The sequence below is a fragment of the Seriola aureovittata genome, chromosome 3 (genome assembly GCF_021018895.1).
Source record: "Seriola aureovittata isolate HTS-2021-v1 ecotype China chromosome 3, ASM2101889v1, whole genome shotgun sequence".
NCBI classification, from domain to species: Eukaryota; Metazoa; Chordata; class Actinopteri; order Carangiformes; family Carangidae; genus Seriola; species Seriola aureovittata.
The window spans coordinates 15833803-15860595 of record NC_079366.1 but is presented as its reverse complement, the minus strand read 5'-3'; the positions used below and the strand labels follow the sequence as shown (position 1 = coordinate 15860595).

Below are 26793 nucleotides of genomic sequence, written 5' to 3'. Positions count from 1 at the left end.
GGCTGTGCATATTTGTCTGTGGACTCAGCGCTCTGATAATTAATGATTCACAGTATTAATATAGAAGCTAGACGTGCTTTATAATCAAAAAAGACATGGAAATCCCACTTTATACAATATGGGTCTTTAACATTGTCAATGTCAGCATCTTAGCATGCAGCTCAAAATACTCACATAGCTGCTCACATGACTGTAGATTAGTCAGGACTATGGGTAATCTTAAAGGTGCAATATGAACGGGTTTAGCTTCTTTCAGCTCATTGTTTTTTCCAGCATGTAACTTTACTGTAGCAGGCAGCTGTTTTCAACAAAAAGCTTGGGTTTAACATGCTGTATACTAAACGCTTCATGAGCCGCAGGCTGCATTAAATAACATATAGCTTCTATGGAGCCAGATATTTCTGGAGTTGGAAGAGACTAAAACATATCAAAAGGAGAGATAATACTGAACTTTTGAACTGCCGACAATTAGGAGACAAAATAATTTGCAATGTAATGAGATCTCACATTCTGGCACTGTGTAAAATAATGTGAGAAACTCCAAAATATGCTCACCAATTTTACTAAATAAATACAATAACAAAATAAAACAACCTGAAAGCTTGATCACAACAAAACATTTTTATATAAAACATTTTATATGGACATTCAATAACAAAAAAACATAATGGCAGTCAAGGGGGATATAGACATGACAGAGGGATAGGACTGGTCATTGAGAAACCATAGCAACTATGAAGAATGGCCACATAGTTTACTATAATACAGTGGCAAGAAAACCACGACAGGAAAATGATCTTTGTGCGGCAGCCATTTTGTTTGTCAGCAGGCTTTTTTGCCAAACAGCACTGTGCTCTTTGTTGAGTTAACTAGCGTCAAACTGCTAGCTGCCTGTCATTCTCCATGGAGTTTAGTGGTAAAGAAGAACACAAGTGGACTCGGCTGCTCAGGAGTCAAATATGAAAGACACAAGATTCATGCAAAACGTTTTTTTTTTTCTCTTTTTTTTTTTTAAACTTGACAAGACTCGCTCATGCTGGTTTGTCCATGCCTTCAATGGCTCCAAAAGTCCATCTTTGTGTATTTTGTGTAGCACTTCTCAAGTTGGGAAACAGAACGTGCTTGGGGCTGTTAGTTAGCATCTTTGGCTAGGTTTTCTTTTTTTTTCTTTTTTTTTTTTCCATTTTGTCCAGAGCACATTCTATATTAATATGGAGATATCGAAAAAGAAATGTTTAAATGTCATGAGCAAATCCAACAGCAGCAGCACATTTAATAGAAAAAAAGCATTGTATTGACCTGTGTGTTTTTCCAAGTGTGAGAAGTGGACTACACAACAGTAGCTTTGAAATTGATTGTTGGGTAAAAAACAAACTAAAACTTAGCATATCCCACAGTGACATTGTTTTTTTTTTTTTACCATTTTGGAATATTAACCTGCGTATGTATGAGATATAACACTTTCAAACGTTTTACTGGATATCTTCAAATAAACCTGGAGCGACCACAGTGGCCAAGCTGACAGATTTCACCACTGAAATGTAAGGAGTCTGCATTAAAAAAAACTATTAAAATATATAAGAAAAACAGAAAAAGAAAAGAACGCAGTTGGTTTTAAGCAAAGTGCTACAGGCCTATGTTCATTCTATCCAAATGTCTCAGTCACTTGCAAAATATGGACGTAAAAAGAAAAAACAAATCCAGCCGTTCCTGCATATTTTGAAATACAATTAAATGTCATGCTGACAGATCCTATAATCAACCAAAAAACAAAACAAAAACACATAAAACTGACTGAATATTTAACTGAGAGGACAAAAGTTTGGTAGTGTTACATGCATACCTCTAGTTTGTCACTACTCGGATACGCTCTGGGCTCAAGACCTTGCACCTTAGTGAAGAAGGAATAACACAGATATAAAAAAACAAAACAAACAAAAAAAAAAAAACTGAAGATGAAAGAAGGTAAATAAAGACAGCAATATGATTATCAAGGATTATGATAACAATAACAAAGATTATATATTTATACATACGGCAGAAAAAAATGTGCTTTCTACAAATCTTTGGAACAAAAACAAAAAGCCAAAAAAAAGCCACGTTTTGGAAATACAACAGTATAGAAATATGCACAATAGTATGGTGTTTTGCATTTAAATATTTTCTATTAACTCACCGACAGAATCTCTCTCTTGCTCAGTAATTGCTGCTGGCAGCGTCGACAACACAATTACCAACTAAAGTATGTTTCAGGAAGACTCAGTCAATGTTGGACTTTGCTCTAGAAAAGATGGAGCATGAGGGGAAAATCCAAATAATAAGTCCCGACATTAAAGGATCAACAAATACTCGACCCCCAGGGTCTGTGGAGGTTGGATCTAAATCTAAAAATCAAGTAAATGAGAAATGTTTTTCGTTGTAGTGTTACACTTTCTGTAGTGTTTAGTGGTGGCTGCACACAGAGTGTAGTGAAATCCTGTGCATGAGAAGGATGAAGTGAGACTATAGGCCTAGTTGTGTCATATAGTCAAAAGGTGGAGTATTAGTTTCATAGATGCTCATTTTCTGATTTCACGGTTTAATCTAAATGTCCCATTAACAGCAGTGGCTGCTGTGTAGCTGAGTCAAACAAAAATAATGGTTTAATAAGAATCATAATGAGAATAATTACAATAATAACAATAATAATAATAATAATAATAATAATTTGGTAACTTTTTTTCTCTAAACTAATTTCTTTGCATATCATAACAATTTTAAGTTTAAAGGTTCACCATTTCCACATACTAAGAAAACTTGAGGTAAGGAACAGCTCTAATAACCCTCCCTCCTTCAGGTTTCGGACGTGATTTCTGTAGCGTTACAAGCCGCCAGGTTCAATCTCCCTCTACCAGAACACAACAAGAATGGAAATCATCTCTCATTACGATCCACCCACGTTGAAGAGGAGTTACAAAATCCTCCAGTGGATGTTTTATCATTTTTAGTGACTCGTCATTCTGGTTCAAAATGTTTTTAGATGCTCTTTTCGACGCACCTTCCTGCTTGCTACTGCTCCGATGTTTTGTGGACACCTCAATTTCTTGCTTCCCTCTCTTTTTTCCTTAAAATGTGTGTGCAGGCCACACAGCACTCAGCTCTTTTTCATACATGGTTGACAGCTGTTTAAATGTCAGTTATCCACACACAGCCTTTGGAAGAACATCTGGGCTCCATCCCGAGTCTTGTGCTGCTGAGTGCCGAGGGAATAAGAAGGGGGGGGGGGGGGGGGGGGACTATAATACAGCCGTGCAATAGGGAAGGTGGCCATTTTAAGTCTTTATTTTTTTCTTCTTTTTTAATGTAAAGGCCTTCAGTCAGTCTTTAATACAGCATTCCTCTATTTCTGTAGTAGCGTATATAAGAAAACGTGGGACTGCTCTGGGGTGGGATCAGAAATTTCTTTGTTGTGGTTGACTCCACACTTTTAAACTGGGTGCAGTCCACCTCCACGACAAAAGAGGGAGCTCTTTTAGAGTAATTCAATGGAAGAGAGGAGCTCCTGGGAAATGTAGTGTCTTTAGTAAGGGGCAAATCTACTGTAGCCTCCCCTGTACAGCGTGGCCTGTAAAACAACAAACATTTAGTGTATTAAATCTTTCATTCATACATTCAAAATTACACTATTCATTATAGGAGGAGGCTGGTCGTATTCTACAATTTCCTTATTGTTAATAAATCCCAGGAAAAGACCAAAACCAACAATGAACTGATCTCACAACCACTAAGTGCTGCTTGTGTAACCAAAGCCTGAAATGTCTCATTCTTTCATGCCATAGACATCCACTGCTGTCCAAAAACCATTATGTATTATGTTAATTCATTACGAACATGGACACAGGAGTTTATTTTGAGTCACTTTCACACAAACCCTCCTGGTCATAGCCACATCGAGCTGCTAATGGCCCTGGGACAAAAATCAACCCAGAGTTCCTCCCACTAATTGTGCAATGTTGTTTTTTTCCTATGTGGGGACACTACGGTGTGATAATTTAGCAGAGATTAATTTAGTTTTACACATAGATTTTGACACAAGGACACTCTTTGAGACCCACCTTCAGGCCCCGGTCGTGTCAGGTGATATTTTGTTTTTATAGTGCATATTCCCAAACCAAATTTCAGTAAAGTTATAACAAATCATTTGACTTGCAAAAAAGCCAGGTGCTGTGAAGAGCCGTCCCAGTGCTCTGTTTGTAATCCAGCCTTGGTCTTTGTGGTGTAAACACAAAAAGCACTGAATTCATAATAATTTGTGGCAAAAATATTTTCCAACAAATTGTACTATTTACTCCTTTTTGAGGATACACATTACAGTAGCCAGCTGTTTTTTTATTATTATTTTATTTTTATGATTTTTTAATTATGTTTATTAATATATAGATTTATTTTAATTAAACTGAAATTAAACCCAGTTTTTAAAGAGTTGTACCAGTGGTCAGTCGGAACTAATGGGCTTGTGGCTCAGCGCCACAGACGCGGTAGGGAAGTACTGAGGTGGCCAAACGCATTGTCAAGTTTGGCATTTTTACTGAATTTGTTGACAATAAGAAAAATATAGAATAAAGCTAGACTTGTGCTTTAAATATTAGAAAACATATGGACTTACCATGGCTCCAACACCATAGGCAGCTGGGGCGAGTGCAGCATGGTAGGGGTCTGCCGTGTAAACTCGTCCGTAGCTGTCAGAAAACAGTCAATGTATCAAGCATTATTTATCACGTGTAATTTAAAAGGAAAAATAAGTGATGCATTTCTGTCCAAAGTACAAAATAACTAATGTGCTAGAACCCCAGGAAGGATTAAGGTCATCTTAAAAACTCCCTTCCTGGCCAATGCTTTGTTAAAGGCACCGAATCGCCTCTCGGGGTGCAGGTGTTGGCCTGTCAGATCAGGCTCTAAGATGCACTGAACAGCCCACTCACCTGTCACTGTAAGCTGCTGCTGCAGCCGCTGCTGCTGCGGGGGTCGCTACCGCAGCCGGCTGGGCGTAACGATACGCTGCATAGCCACCCTGTGAGGGACCGATGAAGAGGAGAGAGGTGGAGGACAGATAGAGGGGAGAGGGCGTCATGTGCAACAGAGGAGAGAGAGAGAGATACAATGAAAAGAGAGGTGGGAAGGGACAGAAAGAAGAGTAAATTCTTGTTAAAAAGTTTGCTGTATTTCCTCTGCAGACTAACAGACTAGTAGTGAATCTAAAGGGTTACATTGTGAGAAAGACTGCTGAGAAGAGAGCGGAAGATTAACAAGCAGACAGTCAGCAAAACTGGCTAATCTGGTGCAGTACAGCATTCACAAGGATGTAGCTCAGGCTCTGTGTGCGTCTCCCCCTCCATGGCTAACTGGGGGGGAAAAAATCTTTATAGTGGTTTATGTATTTTACTGTTTTTATTGTCATTCATGTTCATTATATTTCCCACTGTGTGTTGGACATGGAGGGAGAGAGATTTCATACCCATAACTGTGCCCCACCCCCACTTCCCCTACCAAAAACACACAGTTAAAGAAAGGGGAAGGGGCGGCAGGATGATTGTGTCATTATTTATGTTTGGATGGACAGCTGATGAACAGACACAAAAAAACTACAGGTGTAAGAAGACAGTCAGCCAATCGGATTAAAAAAGAGAACACACACGCACACACACAAACGCACGCACACACACACACACACGCTCACACGGCCAGCGACCAATCACTGACAGACACAGCATGCTTTCCCAAAGTCAGAACGCACAGTGTATTAGGCCAAACATCCCTATAAAAAATGCAAAAAAACCCGAAAAAACAAACAAACAAACAAACAAAACAAACACACACCGCTGCATTCTACCCTAGAGAATCAGTCACGACCATGTCCCCGCATTCAGGACCACACAGTTGCTGCTATGGGAAGAAGGCTGGACTGGGGAGGTTGGGGGGGGGGGGGGGGGGGGGGGGGGGGGGGGGGGGCGGAAAGGGCGGGAGAGGAAAGGAGGAAGAGGAGGAACGTTGTGACTGAGATGAGAAGAAGATGATGTGATGACAAAGACAGAGGTGGAGATATGATGTGACAGAGAGCATAGGATAGAAGGAGAAGTTATAGATCAAAGCAAGAGGCGCCGTAAAGACTACAGAGAAGATTTCAGCTGGTGACTGAAGAGGGACAGATGACAGAATGAACAGAGTGAGAAAGGGTGAAAAAAAAGAGGGGGGGGGTCTAGAGGAAGAGAAGAAAAGGGTGGGAGGAAATAGGGAGGATTGGGGGGGAGGAGTCAGCCTTGTAAGTATGTCTGCATGCCGACACTGATTCAGTTAGCATGCCACAGGTGAAACAGATAGGGAGATTCCTGGAAGGGGTCTGAATGAACTGCTGATAGAACAAATTTTCTCGTCCTACATCCCTCTGACTACTGGAAAGCCTCAGGTTTCAGTGTCATTATTCGTGTCTTATTTCTTTCATGTCCTGTTTGTGTTTCAAGCATGACAAAATGCAGCCTGCTAATACATTATCGTTGTTACTCGTGTGCATGATATGAAATGTTTGTGTACAATGTGCAAGCTTAAGCATCTTAAAGGGGAACTGATGAAAAAGTATAACAGTGTAACAAAATGACAACATGTCCTGGCATGACAATTTGCATTGTCTATTTGTTTTTTGTTTTTTTGTTGTGTTTTTTTTTTTTTTAACTCAATTATCCCAGTTTTGAATGCTTGTTTTTACATGTTTTGGAATAGAAGTCTGTAATGAATTTGTCAAATAATATAATAAAATGTGAATTTCTTTTAAATGCCTCAAAAACATAATGAAATGACATTAACATATGGACGATGCCAGAATAAGACAAAATGCCTTTGTTTTCACACTGAGGAGAAAATGTGCATAGCTAGCTGAATGTATTGTCATGGCATAGACTTTAACACTTGAAAACCACCAGTGCAAAAATTTGGTTGAAGAAAGTGACCCACTGTTCAAGTACTGACCTTCCCTGCATCTCATTTAGCCTAAAATGCAGATAATCCATTTCTCCTCAACAGATTTTGTGAGTGAAAATTTTTATACTGTACGATCTTTATGAATTCAGATTTAAACTTATTTCTTTTCTCCCCCTTCCGCAACTCCACCCATGTCAGAATCCAGTGAGTTAGTAGAAGAAGACAGAGAAGGCATTTCAGTCTCAGATGGTCAATAATGTCTAGCAGCACGCAGTCATTGGAGACGAGGAGGATGCACACTGGCTCTCACACAGAGTGTGTAAACCCTACCTGGGGCAATCTGCCACTAATGTCCTGAAACACTAGTCTACAGAGAGAACAGAAACAGCTATTGTCAACCTGGTCACACACACACACACACACACACACAAACACTCACACACTCACACAGACACACGTTCATAATCACATTGGAACAAACTAACTCACAAATGCACTGAGACAAACCCTAGAGGAGTCTACTCATGAATGAACACATGATTAAAATGTGTGTGCCAGACTGTTCATGTTTCTATATATATGTATGTATTGGATGGATGGAGCACACTGTGTGAAATTGAACATAATTTGACAGCTTAAAATTGGGTGTAGAGAATATAAAATGTCTCTCTTTGATGAACCAAAAACACCCAAAAGTACACGTCTCTATGGGTTTGGTCTGTGCCATTTCACACTTGAAAACCCACAGGCAAGAGGAGGGAAACGTAGGTGAGCAGTGAGGCAGTAGAGGAGAGAGAGGTATACTTACATAGAGATCGGCTGCACCGTAAAAACCATCCTGATAGGCCATCACACTGAGAGAGACGAGAAAGGAAAGAAAGAAGGAAAAGGAGAGAGTACAGAGGAGCGGTGGTGGAATGTCGAAACAAACAAACAAACAAACAAACAAACAAAAGAAAAATGGTGTGATGCGCCACCATGTGGGCATTGCAGAAAACAACAAACAAGAGTGACGGGTGAGGGAGAGAGAGGTGAGAAAATGGTGCCAAACAGATTGTGAAAGAGAGAAGAGAAAGAAGGGTGAGATTATTACACACCGTGCAACATGCAAGACAAAATACCACCTCTTTGCATAGAAATGCACTGACTTCAGAGTGATACTACTGATACTTCAGCTGCTGAGACAAAGGTCCATTGAAGGAAACACTATTCAATTTGATTTTAATGCACTAAAGGGTCATATCATTGCCACTTTTGAGGTACAAGGAAATGGTATTTCAGCTCAGCAAGCAATCAATGTCATTATCTCAATAAAAAAACATATTCAAACACACAACATGCACAATTATCAAGTACTAATTTTAACTACGTGAAGACATGCATTTAAAAAGAACACTACAGTACGTCGACTCTTCATTATCAATAGCACTTTGCTAGTGTAGTTATCGGTTTATATTGATGTTAATGTGTGTTTACCCCGGGTATGTAGGGATGGCAGGTTGTGGCACAGCTGCCCTGACTGCACTGTAGACGGGCCGTGCACGACCCCGGAGATGAGCGCCCCGAAACGTTGCAGCGGTAGAAGCAGCTGCTGCTGCTGCTGCTGGGTATGGAAACCCTGGTACTGAGTGAGAGAGGGAGAGAAAATTAATGAAGATAGAAAGATCAGCTTTTACTATCCCCCCCGTACGTCTGGTCTCCATTCGTCTTTTTATGTATAACGATAATAAGTGTTGTCCTACCTGTATAGAGCTCAGGACTGTACATTGCGCCAACCATGGGACTCAATTTCCATCCAGCTGGAGTCAAAAGAAAGACAATTCATTGTTAACATACTGTATATTAACTGGTTTTAAGTTAAATCCTTATGATTATGATATCATGTTACTGATATACAAAAGTCTACTATTCAAATAATGATTACAAGCAAATCGTGATGAAAAATCAACTAAATCAACAACTGACATGACGCATAAAAGAATTCATAGCATCAACATAAAATGGAGCATTTCTGCGTAAATTGGCCGTACTGTGATATTTAAATTTGGAAATATAACCGATATTGTGATATCGATTTCAGCCATATTGCTACCTGAACACAGCTAGAACTGTACAAAAGGCACTACCATATGGAAGAGCAGCGAGGCCCTCTCCGTTAGAGTACGGTGTAGTCATCTTCTTGTTCGTCATCACTCTGGCTGTGGCATTATTGACCTGGACATCAGAAAAAGTGGTCAGAGGCTAATTTAACCCACTGTATCACATGCAGTATTGAGGAATGATCAAAAAATGATGCACAGTGCAATTACATTCAAGTTTGTGTTGTATGCTGTCTGAAGCTGAACCTATTCCCTAACACATAATGGATATATGATTGGAGTTTTCACATTAATCTTGTACTTGAAGTGTGAGGTGTCATTACACTTTAAATAGTTTTTTACTTATGACAGAGGTTAATTCTGTTGATGAGCAGCGATGGTATTTGATGCATGCGCTTCTTTTGAAAGAGAAAGACATTGAAAACAAGGATCCTGGTGAGTAGTCAGGCAGTTTTGCACACAAACAATGCAACCATTGGCACACAGAACAAAGAAAACAACAAAATATTTCAGAACAAAGGCATTCAAAAAGAAATCCAAGACCATTATATTGCTACCTTTAAAAAAAAGGAGGGAAAAAGAAGGTGAATTAAGCGGCAGATTCATCAGTTGAACACAATGCAAAAAACATCAATCGAAGAATTCATACAAAATTACACGCAGCCAATCAAGAGCGCATCACATCACCAGAGGTGAGCAAAACTAGCCAATCAGCAAGCATCAGATGCAGCAAGAGACCAATCAAAAAAGGCTGGCAGCCCTCCCAATCAAATACACATCATACAGAAAGAGGAGGAAGGGGAGGGAGAGAGAAGGACAGAGAAGAGACAGAAATATAGAGGGATGCAGGAGGAGGAGCCAGTCCACATGAAAAGACACAGAAAAAACATGTACATGATGTGGAGAAGAGAGAGACAGAGAGAGTGAATAATCCATCCAAATGTGCAATTCCTCTAATGAACAAACAGAAACAACAAGATGCCGTACACACATACAAAATACATCTGACCGTTTGCCTACATTGGATCTAACTGTACATGAGCAACGATGGAGAAATGATAAATGGAGCAAGAACGAATACAGAGAGAGAACAGTCTAGATAAAAGACAGAGAGGATGGGGGATGCAGATATCATTCCTCAAAAACAAAAAAACAAAAAAACAAAACAAAAATCAAATCAAACCATGGTTGTGAAACACTGCCAGGCATTCCAGATCAGTGTCCCACACCAGAAAAACCTCGAAGCACACAATCACCAACACACACCATCCAGAACCAAACTGATCAAAAAGTAAAAGAAGGACACCTCTTTACAGAGATCATAAAGAAAAGCTGCTGTTACTTAATGGCTCAGTTTGCTTTGCTGGGGTCTAACAGGTTACTTTGATGGCAGCTTTTTATTCCTTCTTAAAAGTCTCAAATGCTAAAGGTGCTAAAGGTGTTCATATTACATATAAAGAGCAGATTTGCTCCAAAGTGGTTGCATCCTATACGGGGCACACACTATTCATCCAAATATATTTCTTTACTTTAAATGTTAAATCTTAACAGCGGTACATCTACAACTGTCTGCTGTCTACCAAGTAATACAGAAAGTACTAACGTACACCATGAGATACAGACAACTATTATCCTCTCTCTCCAGTAAAGCTAACATAGCACTCATGCTTCAGCATGCTGTCCCACTAAGGTGCAAAAATGCAGCTACTGGCTGACACATGACACAGAGAGATGACATAGTACTATATGGCGTCATACAGATGACGAGAAAGAGAGTAAACCATGCAGGATACAGCTCTGGAATTAAATGCTGAATGCAGTTAGAGAGGTGATTGGAATGAATGCATAAGAAGTGGTAGTCATAGTTGTTGCACTTGCAGATAGATGCAGTACATTCAGTTATACAAGTGGCCTTTATAATGCCATGCGGTCAATGGCTAATCTCGTAATCGTTTCATTCACCACCTCCCCAATCAATCACAGGATTAGCCAATCAGGTTCTGTCAATCAATCAATCAAGCTCCCTTCAGTAAAGGAGTCTTTCATTTGGGTGTTGGGTGCATTTTATTTCATTTGGACGGATGGGGTGGGGGGAGGGGTCATTCAAAGATGATGCCATGTGTACACAACTTACCGTTGCCAGGGAAACGGCGTGAGGACACGCGAGCAGTTACCGTGGAGACTGACAACAACAACAACATACAAAAATCATCAGGGAAATAGAGAAAATATATGTAAGAAAGAAATGATGAACCAAAAAAAAAAAAACAAAAAAAAAAACAAAAAAAAAACAAAAAAACAAAACAAACAAAAACGAGGTAATGAAAAGCAACCCCCACCCTGTGGTAGAGAGGAAGTGATGTAACAGGTCACGTGTCAACAGTCACCTACAAGCATCAGCCATATGACAACAATCTAACCTCTACTGTTTAAAACCCGCTAAAAACACAGATCATAAAAGTTTAGAAAGGAGGAAACAAATGGAAACAGAAAATGTCAGAAATTCATATCTAAGTTGGGAGGGAAACTACCCGTTATTATTGCCCAGATTATATTCAAATAACTGACAAAATAATCACTCAAAAAAAAAAAAAATTAAAAAAAGAAAAGAAAAAAAGATCAAACTTAATCCCGTTCTCCAATGTTTATGCTACCTGACTACATCACAGGACAGGGAAATGGACAGAGATATGGAGGGAAGGATGGACAGCAGAAATGCAGGTGCATATGGGGACACACAAACTGGGAGAGACAGACAGACAGACTGGCCTGGTGAAAAAGAGCGGAGAGAGATGGAGGAGAACCAATATGTATATATATATATATATATATATTAAAATAAAAAAAGAAAAAAAAAGGAAAGGAGAGGGAACGACAGCTATCTATTGCATTCTCTTCACTTGTTCATTCTCTCTCCACCCTCCACATTTCTAATTCTGCACACCCACACACAGAGACGGAGAAGAGTGCAGGACATTCAAGACCATGCAGAACAGCTTTAGTAGCAAGTACAAAAAAAAAAAATTAAAGCGTGATTTAACATCAAGAGCCAGAGCGAATGGCAAAAGCATGGTGTATTTGATCTCTGAGGCCATTTGCAACTGAAATCCGAGCTCATGCTGACAAATTAAAAAAGATGTCACAACAAAATGCACTTCCATGAGATCTGGTGTTCTTTTTCAGGAGTGGTGGATGCAAGTGTGTGTGTAAACAATACTGTTTTTTTTTCTTTTTTTTTTTTAAACCATCCATCTCGCACGTCTGAAAACAGCTTTTTGAAGCATAAGAAATGACACCACACTTCTCACGGCAGTCTCATACCCAAAAACTGCCCATTGAAAATGCCCCCATCATGCATCAGTCCTCTTAACACATCACACATCAAACATAAAAAAAACCCCCAGCAACCCAGAGGCAACTGTGTAATATTAAGTGAAAGAGTGAAAAACGCCTACGATGACTTCTGACCTCATGATCCATCCATGCAACATACAGTAGCCTCTTACAGACACCAGCAAGCACTTTATTTTATTTATTTTTTTATTTTTTTTAAGAGGAAAATAACTGAGAGGCCACTAACAGCCCTTCCGGTCATAAACGCAACCATAAACCAAAGATGGCCACTCGTCATGATCATGGAAGAAGTGATGATGGTGATGGAGAAGGTGCAGGAAAACAAAAACGAATAAGATCCTACATGCTGTGACAGAAGCGGATATCGTCAGCAAACGTGTCATAGCGACGTCTCACCGGCCATGCCTGTTGTGTAGCCACTCCACCCAGCATGCTTTTTTGCAAACCACACAGCGTTTAAGATCAAGGTGCAATGGACAGCCCATGACATCAACAACAAGAACAAACAACAGCATAAACATCGACAGGAAGTGCCGTCAAAAAGAGACGTCTGTGTGCGCGGCACCACTGCACCATGCTATAGTGAAGCCAGAGGGGTTAGAATTGAACACATACAGCCATCCGGAAAAAACCTTCTCTGGGGCAGAAACGACCAGAACAAACTCATTCTCATTGTCGGACATGGAAGGGAAAACAGAGGAGAAAATGGTCACTGTTTCCAAAAAAAAAGGGGGTGGGGGGTGGGGGGGGTGAGTTACCTCGATTTTACGTCCTTCCACCAGTGTACCGTGAAGCTTCTCTCTGGCCCTCTCTGCATCTGCACTCGACTCGAATGTTACAAAACCGAAGCCCTGCGAGCAGAAGAGACACAAAGACAGAAGAAAAAAGAAAAGGAGGGGGAGAATGAGAGAACGTTGGAGATAGTGGTTAAGCTTTTTATTAACATCATTTATGGTTGACAAACTTTAAAAATTAGGTGTTGTTCCGGTGCACTCACCTTGGATCCCCTCTCATTAAAAATGATCTCGACATCGAGGATTTTGCCAAATTGCTGAAACAGAAAAGAAGAAGAGGAGGACAATGAAGACGCAAACATGTAAGTCATGTACTGTATCTTGCCACAGGGTGTCAGCACTGTTCAACCATGATGAGGTGGCACTGAGCCAGCTCTAGTAGTCCTTTTTTTTTTCTCCGACATATCTTCCTTGCCTCTGCTCTTTTCTATGCACCACATTTTACCAACATTTGTTGTACAAAACAGACGAGCAGTGTTACACCTGACTTTAAATAACCTGTCGAAGTTGATATTCCAAGTAATAGTTTTGGATATTCTGTCAAATGTGACAAAACATGATTTCTTTTAGCTGAAACAAACATGACAGAATCTTATATCTATTTTAAAAATGTCTCTCAAGGATCACAGGAAATAAAGAGTAAAAGGTAATTTGAGGTGAGGAGTGTTGACGTCACTGGATGGCTCCTTAGAGTCAGTATTTTTACTAACTGCATGTTTTGACTCCAAAGCTCCTTTTCTCAGCTATTGTTATATGATGACGCATTGTGGAAAAAGGGAGAATATTCTGGTCTACATACCCCAAACATCTGCCGTAGGTCGGGGTCTCGGAAACGGAAGGGGATGTTGGACACGTGGAGGCGTTTGGGGGTCCCCTTGGCGTCTGAGTCATCCCCGACACTCCCCCCACCACCTCCTCCTCCCGAGCCAACCCCTGACTGTCCGTCAATCTGGGAGGACCCATCGGACTGCAGGGACAGAAGCACATGACAGAGACACAGTGAAGATCATGAGGGGAAAAACAAAGAAGAATGTCTTAATAGGGCTGTGAGATATGACGATGAAAAAAAAAATCTGTAATTTTCTCTGATTTTTACTCTTTATGCTGTGGTAGCTATGGGGATGCTTTACACAACGGTTTTCATAATCAGCCATCATACTGCCGTTATTTTTTTTCCCGAACTGATTAATCTTTTTTCATACAACATAATGGAATTGCCTGTTTTTCTTTTACATTTATATCGACAGGCTTATCAATTAATCAGTCCATTAAGCTTTTTTAATCTATAAACTGCAATAATGAAGCATTTATTGGATTAATTCATCAGATGAAGAACAGAATATCAATAACACCTAATAGGTTATTTATGAAGAAATATTCCAAACAATGAGCATCTCCAATGTGAGGATTTGTTATTTTTTTTCAGTTTTATCCCATTTAAAATTTAATATTCTACGGTTTTATCCTGTTGGTTGGACAAAACAAAAAACAGAAAAGTGTTTCTGAATGGATTTTCAGGAAATTTTAAAATACCATGATATACAGTATATTGATATTGTGAAACACAGTGAGGATTCATCCATATCCTCCATCCTATGACTTACTCATGAACTATGACTTGCTTTTTGGCGGAGAGTGAGTTGGCAACAACTCTCACTCATATCTGTCTGTTCAAGTGTAAAATCAACAAGGTGTGTTTTACACACAGTGTCTTGTCTGGGCTCAGTGACTTCCTGGTCTCATGTTATAAAAATGTCAAACTTGAGGTGGATTGAGTATCTGTCAGACATCACCAGCCACAATAAATGCAGATAATAAAATGTGACCATTGCTACTGTAAAATTCAGTGGATTTAGTCTTAAATTACAGTTTAAAATTTTCACAAGCCTAAAAAGATGTTCGTATAGGACCTTGTAAAGTCACTTTATTATGCTATCAACTGATCCTGGTCCCGTGTTATAATTTTAGTAGTCGTAATAGTATTAATTTCACAATTCTGTCCATTTGTATTGTAAAAAACCTGTGAGCAATCAACCATCGATGTGGACAGTATAAGTGTAGAAAGATTGAGAAAATTCATCTGAGAGTAGGAGTGCTATAATGTTTGGGGCAAATTTACACCCTTCCTGTCACTTACTCACTCAACAACAGTGGTATTGAATCATGGGGAAAAGTCTAAGTCATGATTATTTATTTATTTATAACATATTCCGACATGCTCTCAATCTCTGTGGCCTCTCAAGGCAAACACCTCATGTGGATTGCACTCAGGAAGAGGCTGGCACTCACTTGGACACTGAGGCTGTTGGCGGCGTTGGCGGCGCTGTTCGCTGCTCCGCCAGCTTCCACGGGGCCCTGGACGGCCCCCGCTGCGTACAGACTGCCCCCGTAATCCAGGGCCAGGCCGTTTTGGGGAGGCGGCGGTGGAGGTGGAGGGAACGCGGAGAAAGGTGGGGGTACGAGTCCCTCCTGACCGCCAGCACTATCCTGAGAGCCCTGTTGGAAGAAAGAGAGAGAAGAGTAAAAAAAGAGGAGGGGGAGGTTAAAGCTTAAGTAGCTGGCTGGCGAAATTCCATAGTATCTTTTACTGAGAGCATCAACCGAACACATAGAGACCACTTTTCTAAGAGCTTCAGTCTAAAAGTCATACAAGCATGGATATTATATTTCCATTTCCTCCTGTGTTTGTGTGTGTGGAAATGTGTGCATGTATCTACACCACCCCCCACTCATTAAATATTCACTGCAGCCACATCTATTATTGAGGGTCAGATGCCTCCATGCTCAGAGTGTTGTACAATGGTGAGTGTCTAACGCCTGCACACACACTCACAAACGCCTCTGCACACAAACCACCTTTGACACACAAACACCCACACGCCTAAATACTCGCACTGTAGTGAGGAAGCCTGCCCAAGTATTTTATGGACTTTATTACCCCACCACCCCCAAGAAAATACTTGTGTAAGTTACCAGCATTCGAGCACGTAGGAGAACAATACAGGCACCCACAAACACATGGCGGACACACACAAAATGACACAGGCTATAACACAACACACACACACACACACAAACACACACACACAACACATTCCTTGCTGTTGGCAGTGGGGCATGGATACCCTAAATGGTAACAGTGTTAGAGAGTGGAGGGAGACAGCGGGGACGGGAGAGAAAAGGGGGATGGATGATAAAAGGTGGTGACTGATAATAGAGGCATGACCTGTCTCTGGTTATAGCTGCACAAGATAAACCAACCAGCACTGTCTTTCAGATCTTATTATAACTTGCTTATAACTGCACCAGATAAACAATCAATTAAAAAGTACAACTCTTACTGACAAAATGGTTATTGACAATACTAATATATTTATAACAAGACTAAGAGTCTGCAGCCATGGCTCTATGAGGCTGTCCTTGAGCTAAGTGGTGCTTGCTAACATGCTATCTTAGCCATCTTACTTTGGTGTGTTAGCATGACAAAATGACATGTGCTGATTAGCACTGCTAGCAGCACGAGAGGAAAAGTCAGGATATCACCAAAGAGTGCGACAGTTTTACAGCAATTCATCCTGTAGTTGTTGAAATATTTGAATCTGGACCAAAGTGGTTGATCAGCAACATTGCACACTGCAATCCCTAGCGCCATGCTGCTAGCATTGCTAATAAAAATACAACATATCAGGCTTTGTCGGGACAGAACAATAAAGTCCAGGACTTATTTTCATCGTTGCCCCTGGTGTTAACACAGGCCAGCAACCTTTATCAGGACAGAGACAGGCATTCACTGTCTGACATCAAGATATATTGAAATACAACAAAAGCCAGAACACACCCGTAAATCATATGAAATTCAAATCATAAAGACAACAGTTGTAAAACAGGTTTATGTTGCAAATATCAATGAGGTAGAGGGTAGAATACTAAAATCATACACTACTAACGTTTGGCAGCCAGTGTTTAGCCTCTTATTCTTTTTTCTTGTCTTATTAATATTCTTGTTCGTCTCGTTCTCCTTCTACTTTTAATCATTATTATCATTATCATTTCCACTTTTATTATTATTGCTATTATTATTATTATTATTATCATCATCATCAGTAACAGTAGTACAATTAAAAGCATACTTTAATAATAATTAATTCAGTAGTAAAAGTAGTATTTGGTGACTTTTTTTTCCCCCACAACCAAAATGATGAACGCCTCTAAAAGACTTCATGCCCTACTAGACATCTGCTTGGCTACGCTGACTGTCTGTCTGTGTGTGTGTGTGTGTGTGTGTGTGTGTGTGTGTGTGTGTGTGTGTTTGTGAGTGACTGACAGGCTGCAGTGATGCCCATCTGAGTTGCACAATAGATCTCTGTCCCTTTGGGAGTGTTAAAAGTGTGTGGGAGGATATGTGTGTCTGGTGTGTGTGTGTGTGTGTGTGTGTGTGTGTGTGTGTGTGTGTGTGTGTGTGTGGGTCTACGTGTGCATGCCATCTGTCTCCCAGCTTTTGACCTTTCTCAGCGTCACACCTGTGACATGGCAGCCGGGCCCCTCGACTCAGTGACAAACCAGGGGATGCACGCAGTCGACACGGATCACATCGATAGTGTGACATGAGAGCAGCTACAGCCGAGCTGCACCGAGTAAACAGTGAGGAGAAACTTTGTTCTGTAACCAACACAGGTAAACAAAAGTAAACACAACCAAGCCTCCTGTGTTATATTGAATATCTACAAGATTAAAAAGAACAAATCCTTATAGCGATAAGCTTTGAACAGGTAGAGAGGTCAGACATACTTTTTCATCTTTTCTATTTAATATCTTGTCATGTTGACGAGTAGATGTGCCATGAACAACAAATTAATTACTTATTTTCTTTGAAAGTGCATCTATTTATCCTGGATTTAAACGTTTTCTTTAAATCAGTTATCAGGTAGAAATTATTTACTAATAAACTTCCTTTAAAAACAAAACATTTATTTTTCACATATGCTAAATAGTTTTGTTATTATATGAAAAGTCTTAAGAAAGTGCAGACTCTTATCTAAAATTTAATGAGTCTAAACAATTAATAGTAGGAGTGAAGGAATCAGCATACCAAAGGAAAAAAACTGTCATGTGTATTTAACATAAATAAAACCTTGATTTATTCACCACTCCTAGCTTCCTCACCCACTATCTAAATCCAGTTCTACAAATTAAGTTTCCAATTTGAATAATAAACTATTTATAACTGCGTTATATATCAGACATCCACTTAATTGTAGGAAAAAGGGTTATTATATTATTATTATTATTATTATTATTATTATTAAGATATTGTTTGTTTGATTTCATTTAAAGAAAAAAAGTTGTGACTTTATGATTTATTATATTTAAATAAATGGCTCTCAGCAGTTCTACCACAGGGCAAGTCTGTGGCACATCAGCAACATCTTCAAGCATCATTCTTCCCTGTGCCATCAGAAACTACTTCAACTGGTGGCTATTACTCCTTTTCTTGCTGATGCATGAGCAAAGGAAACAGAACCAGGTGTTTAATGCTTTGAACTCAACCTTTTATGGCTCGCAGTCCTGGTCTGCCTGTCGTGATTTCAGCAGGGTAATCACAACCAGCAATCCCGTTATCTCTCTCCGTCCTCTCCCCGATAACAGACAGTAAATACATGATTTATCATTAATCTCAACACTGTAAATCTGGTACCAAACCGTGCTGCCACACTCGTACCTAAATCCCTGATACTGCTCCTGCTGCTGCCGCTGCTCTCCTGCCAGGTGAAGAGTCACTACCTCTGCCAGTACAGAAACCGTGTTCTCCATCTTCAGTGCCTGGCACTCAAACAATAAAGCTGCCAGATTACTGACCACAGTGTCCAAGTTTAACTTCATTCAAATTTTCAGATAGCAGCTGTGTCCGCTCATCTAAACCCTGCAGCTGTATGAACCTCTTCCAATATCGTCCACAAGCATCCAAATTAAGATTTTGCTAAATGATAACATCTCTCACATCCTTGCCTTCCTGTGCTGCCTTAGTTTCATGTCACAGCACATCCATCTTGTACCTTGGTTTACGCATTATTTGCACAGACTGTTGCATAGCCATTATTATGACATGTGAGGGTTTTGCTTATGTAATACCAATATGTATGTAAATATACATCCAGACCCGCAAAATCGCAGTCACTCCTGAGTGTTCAGCACCAACAACTGTAATCTAATAGCTGTATAGAGTGTATTGGATAAATAATGATTTCAATGTTTTTCTCAGCTGCATGTCTTTCGATACATTACTTCTCCCTCCCTTTAATTTTCTTTCTGTAAATAGTAAATATAATTTTATGCTCTAGTTAATTAACAAAAGCTCAAAAATAGACCAGAAAAATGTTAATATGTGAATGTGTCTCTTCCAGATCCAGTCTGTTACATCACTGATGGTAATAATGTGAGCATGTGCTGCAATCCTCTGATGAGACATCCTGAATTCATTATATTTTCACAATTCAGACAGACAGAAAAAAAGAGCGGAAGCTGAGAAATCCGTCAGTCTAGATCAGGCTTTTCACTGCAGGAGACAAAATACTTAACATGCTAAGTGATACACTGGATGACGTCGCTTTAGTATCGTCACATCATCCCAGATTAACTATGTTTGCAGAGGTGAAAATGATAGGGGGTGGAGCAAGTCGTTCTAGGTCACCAGGTAGGAGCTCAACTGGATGACAAATAGAAATAGAGAAACTAGACCCGCTCCTGGGTCTTACTAGAAAGGGAAAGTTGATCGCCCAGCTTTGGTCAAATGGTGAAATGGGAGAAGTAGAAGAAGAAGACACACCGGCAACATTTTACAGCAATGAGCAAAACCTTTCTGTATATGTGTGGGTACAGGATCAAACAGCATCAAAACACAGTACTTACAGAAATAAAAGGTTTAAGCCTTGCTAGTAGTGCGGCTCTATGAATGGCCATATTTCTTAGAATATTATTTAGATCGATCGCCTTGAAAGTTAGTACACACATTTATGTTGCCTCCATGCTGTCATTAGCTTTAATCTCAAAGCACTGCTGTGCCATGGTTGGGTTACTCTCGAAAAGAAGTAGTTCATACGATGTGAATCTGATGCTAGTGGCACTTCAAAATTGGTTCAACCTGAGAAGCTGGTTCGCTTAACCACGGGAAGAACCATCACAGAGCCACGTCATTACGTCACTCTCGTACAGGCAGTGCTAGAACCAAGCACAACAACAACAATGGCAGACTACACTGTCTCTTTAAATGTTTTGCTTTGATTTGGCATCCATACTGAAGCTCAGGTTTTTCTTCTTCTTCGGATTAGGCAGTCTGGATGCTACACTATAGCTCCGTTGCAAAATTTTAGTTGGTTTTCTTGGTCCTCATAATCCCGTCCCTGCCCCTAATGCAAGCAGTTCTCGGGTCTAGATCAGAAAAGTGTTGCTGCTGCTTTCGAACCATTTTTCTGTGGAAATGCGAAAGAACCGAACCAGCCCTGGAACTGCCTTGGTGGAAAAGGGGTAATAGAGAAGGGGAGACATGTTATCATATAAATCTGAAGCTATCATGAGTATTATGTGTACTACTTGCTGTGAAGTTAATTGCCTTCGAAGGGACAATAAGCCTGGCACTGGAACAACAAGCAAAAATGAAGGAAGGAAAGCAGTTGAGGAAATCCTGGGAAACTGTATTCAGGGATCCCCCTGCCACAGTGGTTGGTACAGAGAACATTGTTGACGATAAGGCAGAGTAAGTGCACTGAAATTCTACCTTTTATCAAATTTGTTGGGAAAACTACCCTCCTACTCTGCATTAAGATGTTCAACATGGCTCCACTGTTGTCGTACTTGAGTCCCAACATTCATGACTCATGACACAACTCACTCGACTACAGATGAGTCAGCCTTGGACTTGACAAGTTGTGATGCAACTCAGACAGAATGATAGTGACTTGGATTTTAATGCTGCACACTTGGGAACTGGAGTGTTTTTCTTTTTTTAATGTTTTGTCTGCAACACGATATATATCATTTTCTCAGTCTATACCACAGATCAAATCATATTTCTGTCAATCATAACATCCCCCTCATTGTTGTTGCTCATACACAGAAACAGACTACAGCCTCGCAGGAGAATGGACAACGCCGGCTGTTGCTGCTCCTTTTGCCAGACCAAAATAGAAGCGAGAAGACAAGCCAAAAACAACCTTGTATTTGTGTTCGACGATTGGCCTTTTCAGAGGAGATCCATTTTGGCCACATCTCAACAGCCCTCTCTCTACCTGATACACTATGTCAACAGCTCAGAATCTACACAAAAAATAGAGTTTGCCTGCCTGCTGCTTTTTCTCTGCTCTCTCAAACCATCAAGTTATGGGCCTTTTGCTGACTGCCAGTGGCCTTTGTGATTCACATCAGGATAAAAGCATCTACTGAATAAATGCACATAGATAGCCGGATAAAAAGGAGGAACACAAAGACAGAGAGGGAGGGCATTCATGGACAATTTGAGGAGAAGTGCTGCCCTGTAGACAAGCCAACTGTATGCTGCGCATTTGTGTCAGCACTCAGGTTTGTGTACGTTTTGTTTGTGTACATGTCGTGTGCATGTCAGCGCGCGCGTGTTTTTGCGCATTCACTCCCCTGGCGTTAAGGCGTTAAGGGTTGTGTAAGTGTATGCGTTGGCCAGGCAAAGCCAGTGACTCAGAGCGGTAGCTGTAGCTGGCTTACTTTCGGGTCAGTTAGCAGCAGCAAGTGTGTCTGAGGAGGCATGTTATAAAATGTGCTCGTCTGCAGCAGTCTCGGTACGCTACAGGAGGAGAGGAGAGGAGAGGATGGCTAAGAGCTAACTAGGGCAGCACTGGGTCATTTCACATGAATAATGACATTTCAGGATCTTACTTTCTTGGGCCTCGAGCCATTAGTCTATAGCCTAATTCAACAAACTTGACGACGGAATATGTGATTCAATCTGTTAGCAGCAGCTCACATTTTGGCTCAATAATCGTTTAAACTGGGGAAGTTGTGCTCAGCTCCGATCTTGGCTTTTGGCTCTGTGTTGTTGTCGCCCAAGCTGCAAAACAGCTGGAGAAACGTTTACGACGTGTCTGCGGCATACCGATGAGCCAGGAGACACCCTCTTGTTAAATTATTCCAACCCACGTCAACCCCTCCTTCTCCTCCATCACTCGTCCTCCTCCCCCTCTTGCTCTTCCTCTCCGCTCCTCTTGCTACTGTTCTCCTTTTCCTCCCACTCTCTCTGCTGTGTGCTTCACTTCTTTACGCTTCATAAAATCCAGACGGGACCCTTGCATATGTCCCGCCCCCACGCATGTCAATCAAGACGATTTGCCTCATAGCAACAGGATATCAGTGGCGCCCGGGCTCCTCCTCCCACACTCTTCTCCATCTCCTTATAGGGTAACATGTCTGCTTGTCAAACAAACCCCTCCCAATACACCCCCGTCCTTTTCCTTGTAGGGTGTCACGTATGATTCCCCTTCCTTACAAGCCATTTGTGGGAGACTCCCCTTCGACATACATGTGTGCAGGAATACACACATGCACAGGCCTGTCGTGTACGTACACACACACACACACACACACACACACACACACACACACACACACACACACACACTAACACGCACTAACACGCGAGCACCGGCTTCCCCTGTCATCTCCTCACTGGCTGTGTCAATGGTTTGTTCAGCCCCACTGCAGCATTTTGCGAAAAATAAACACAAACAACAAAAAGATGATGACATTATTTGTTAACATTTATTCCTCATTAAAACCCACAGGCAACCCCAGTCAAACACATGTGCAGGTGAGCACACAAACTCGCTGACTGGCACGTATTTACCCAACGTGGACACGCCTCTTCCAATACATTAGCTATGACCATGAAACGAGTTAGTCTTGTTTAGCACTCAGGTAATGCTTTGTAATAATACAACACTCACCCGAGTGTCCAGTGTATTTTAAATATATGCACAAGCCAGCCGTAGGACGGTGTTGTCACTGTCAACTGCACCACCAGAGTCAGCGGGGGCAATCCCTATCTATTTCAAAGGCAGGTTCTGTTGAAAGCCACGCAGATGCCTCACAGCGAGTGCTTTTAGAGCCATTAGAAATGCAAATAGCTGCTAAAAAGGCATAACGGTTATGGCAGCTCGAGGTTTGAGCAATTTCATAACAACCTCTTTTTTTTTTATTTTAGAAGCATAGTGCAAAAGGTGTTTACCTCACGCGGCTCTCCCATCGACGTTTCCCTCACGCCTCGAACCATCTAACAATCTGTACAAAATGAATGACTCATTCGAGTTGCCACGGCAACATGGCTCATTGGGATCATTTAACGGCCATTATTGTTAACCCTGCAAAGAATCAATAACAAGATTTGGGAGGTGGAGGAGGAGGTTGGGTGGGTGGAGTGTATGTATGTATGTATGTATGTGTGTGTGTGTGTGTGTGGGAATGGGTGAATCCTCACAATCCCTTTACAATTTGTGCAAGCGTGGCAGTGTGTGTGTGTGTGTGTGTGTGTGTGTGTGTGTGTGTGTGTGTAAAGTTTTGCAGCAGGTAGGCGTCTCTCCCTTGCCTTAGGGCACACGCTTAGGTGGGGCCTGAGAAAACATTTCAGTCTTTTGCACCAGATCTGTTACTCCAACTCTCCCTCCCTCTGCGCAGGCCAAAAATATTAGCAGAAAGTAACACTGTGAAAGAGCTAATAAATTACCCCAGGCATGAGGCAACTCTGGACACTTACACAGACGCACAGAAATGCAAAGTCAGCTTTACAGTCTGAAATTGCGTCAGAGCAAACCGTCTCCCCGCAGCTGACCTACAGTATTGTCACATCTCTGCGTTGCTCTCCATCTCTTTCAGCGCAAGCGTCCGTCTCTGCATGATTCAAGCTTCCTCATCTACGGGCTTTCCCTGGTAACTGACCGAGGGTATCCCGTCACCTTAAAAATCAATTTTCTATTCTCCCGCTCCCATTCTCTCCCTCTCCCAACCCATCCCCCTCTCTTCCATACACTCTTAAAGGAAAACATTGAGATAACAGCTGCCAGGGCCTCAGGGAGAGCAAGAGGAGGGAGAAAAGAGGTCAAACAGTAAAGAGAGCAGGAATCCAAGGTACAGCTGAAAGAGAAGCGCGCGCACACACACAGACACACACAGACACACACACACACACAAACACAGGAGCGCAAGCAAAGACAGGAAGAAACACACACGCACACTCATCCTGACTCACACCAAATGAAATGTAATGATATGAACGAGACACTTCATGCACCAACTTTGCAGCCCACTGTGTGCTTGAGCTTCTGTGTGTTTGTGAAATGTGTGACACAGAAATTACAGTGAGGAGGTGTTGTTAGCTGAATAGAGGAGATGCAGAAGCGAGAAGGGAGGAGGAGAAAGAAAGAGAGAGCAAAAAGAAGAAGAAGAAGAAGAAGAGGGAGGGGAAAGAAAAGGACAGAAACAACTGTTCTGTGGACACCTGTCCCTTTCCTTCACAGGCTTGAGCGATATACAGAGACAGCTGCAGGGGCAATAAAGAAGAAAGACTTTTCTTTTACTTACCTCTCCTCCCCCCATTTCACTTTCCCTTCACTGTTTGCCTCAGAAATATCTAAAAAGAGTTTATCGCAGAGGCAACAGACTACGCCGCTTCATCCAGCTGCACAGACTAACATGCTGCACTATATGTTCACTTAGATTCTTCAGAGCATACATAATACATGGCAGAGCACAGTTTCTGGCAGTAACAGCTCTTGATGTTCAGATTGCGTGCGCTTCTAGCTCTGGGCAGGAGAACAGATGCCACAACAACGGCGTACAATAATACATCGCCGCTTGTGCGTTTCACCACAGCGAATCATGATTGCAGCGATACAAGCGATATGCCTGTATCTTGCTGTCATCTACGCCTACCACACTAGTTTCAAGTGTTTATATACCTCGTAGCAACTGGCGGCCAAGTCTTAACAGGAGTCTGAAATGCCCTGACTGGACCACTCTAGTAAAGGGGTCAAGTAGAGTCCTCATCTGTTAGTGGTTAATTAACATTTCATGCTCAATGACAGTGCTGCCCGCTCTGATGCCGTTTCATGTACAGTGGAGCTCGAGCTTTGGTCGAAGAGATACAGCGGACGCTTACACAAGCGGAGGATATGAAAAGATATCAAGATAAACACTCACCGACAACACGGAAGGATAGTACAGTCCCATCATCGTATTCTGTGCAACAACTCAAACTGTCGTCGCTCCTCTCTCCTCTCTCTCTCTCCTTTCCTCTTCTCACGCTGCCTCGCTTTCTCTCCCTCTCCGAGTCTGTGTCACCTCACCAGCTCAGTCTTGTCTGTCTCACAGATTCAAAATCTCCCTCTCTCTGCCCCCGCTCGCTCTGTCTGCCCTGCCAACCACCCCCCCCCAGCCCCCCTCTTCCTCCTCCTCCTCCTCCTCTGCTGGCCTCTGTCCCTGTCACTCTCCCTCGCTTGCTTTCTTTTCTTCCCCCCTCTCGCTCTCTCTCTCTCTCTCAGTCTCTCCGTCTTTCTGTCTCTTCTGTCTCCCACTCACTCTTTTCTTTCCCTCTCCCACTCGCTCCTTGCTTTCCCTCTACCCCCAGCCTTCTGTTTTGCTGCTGTGCCCTTGCCTGCTCATCTCTTCTGTCTCTTCTCCAGTCCTCCTCCTCCTCCTCTCACCCAGATAGCCCAACAACCCCCCCCTCCTACCGCTCTGCCTCTGTCACACCTGCAAACTTTCCCCTCCCCTCTGCTTCTCTCTCATGTCGCAGTCCCTCCCTCCTCTCTCTCTCTCCCTCCTCTCTCTCTCTCTCTTCTTCTGTTCTCTTTCTCCATGTAGGTGAGTTAACTGGGGCTGCTGGCACCACTGGGAGAGGAAGTGAAGACTTTGCTTCTTTCTCTGTAGCCCCTTTCAGACATGCACCTTGTTACGTAAATGTGCTGGCAATTTTACATCTTTGTCTCATGTTTGAATGGGCATCCAAGTCACTTTTCTGTAAGTCACGACTGCAATCAAACTAGGTTGGACCTAGTAAAATTTTCATAACACTTCCAACACAGCTCAAGTCTGAATACTGCCAAATTAAAGTTATAACACTTAAAGCTGCGCTAATCACAACATTTAACAACTATTAACAATGGTTGAATTAACCACATGTACTGTAAAAGGGGCCATTAGTGACATAGTGACAAACCCACAGGTAATCTCTATAGTTTCCCTTTGCGCCTCCAACTTTACTGTTTTGATTCAGTTTCACCACTTTTTTCAACCTCATGTCCAGCCGCAGTCGGCAAAATAAAGCACCGCTAAGCCCACTGTGCACTACACCAAACCTAGTTGGGGAATATAGCATAGCACTTAACAGCTCAAGAGCCAGATATTTTTCTCAGACACATGAAATAGCATGTGTAATGGCCACTGGGGGCGGGGAAACATGCCTTGAGAAGCTACCCGACACAAGAAGAACGAGTTGTGTATCTCTTGACAGCAAAGCCAAACAACTGTGAGCCGAGAAGATTTATCATGTCACATTATATAAAAAAAAAGAAGAAAAAAAG

The 26793-nt window shown here is 41.6% G+C and overlaps 1 protein-coding gene across 3 annotated transcripts in view; it reads right to left on the bottom strand.

The window, feature by feature from the left end:
• Positions 1-606: 606 nt before the first annotated feature.
• The window catches only part of rbfox2 (RNA binding fox-1 homolog 2), a 35830-nt gene continuing 9643 nt past the window's right edge, over positions 607-26793 (bottom strand). Inside the window, exons 1-12 of one of the 3 annotated variants that reach the window (XM_056368681.1) lie at positions 25412-25632; positions 15488-15694; positions 13998-14165; positions 13402-13455; positions 13163-13255; positions 9078-9165; positions 8694-8750; positions 8428-8575; positions 7760-7805; positions 4962-5050; positions 4646-4718; positions 607-3604 (exon numbers count right to left, since the gene is read on the bottom strand). In XM_056368681.1, coding sequence (XP_056224656.1) covers positions 3560-3604; positions 4646-4718; positions 4962-5050; positions 7760-7805; positions 8428-8575; positions 8694-8750; positions 9078-9165; positions 13163-13255; positions 13402-13455; positions 13998-14165; positions 15488-15694; positions 25412-25444 — 1101 coding nt within the window. In that variant the 5' untranslated portion in view covers positions 25445-25632 and the 3' untranslated portion in view covers positions 607-3559. Of the gene's footprint in view, positions 3605-4645; positions 4719-4961; positions 5051-7281; positions 7319-7759; positions 7806-8427; positions 8576-8693; positions 8751-9077; positions 9166-13162; positions 13256-13401; positions 13456-13997; positions 14166-15487; positions 15695-25411; positions 25633-26793 lie in introns of those variants that run through there. The other 2 variants (XM_056368668.1, XR_008826574.1) reach the window with 2 other exon arrangements.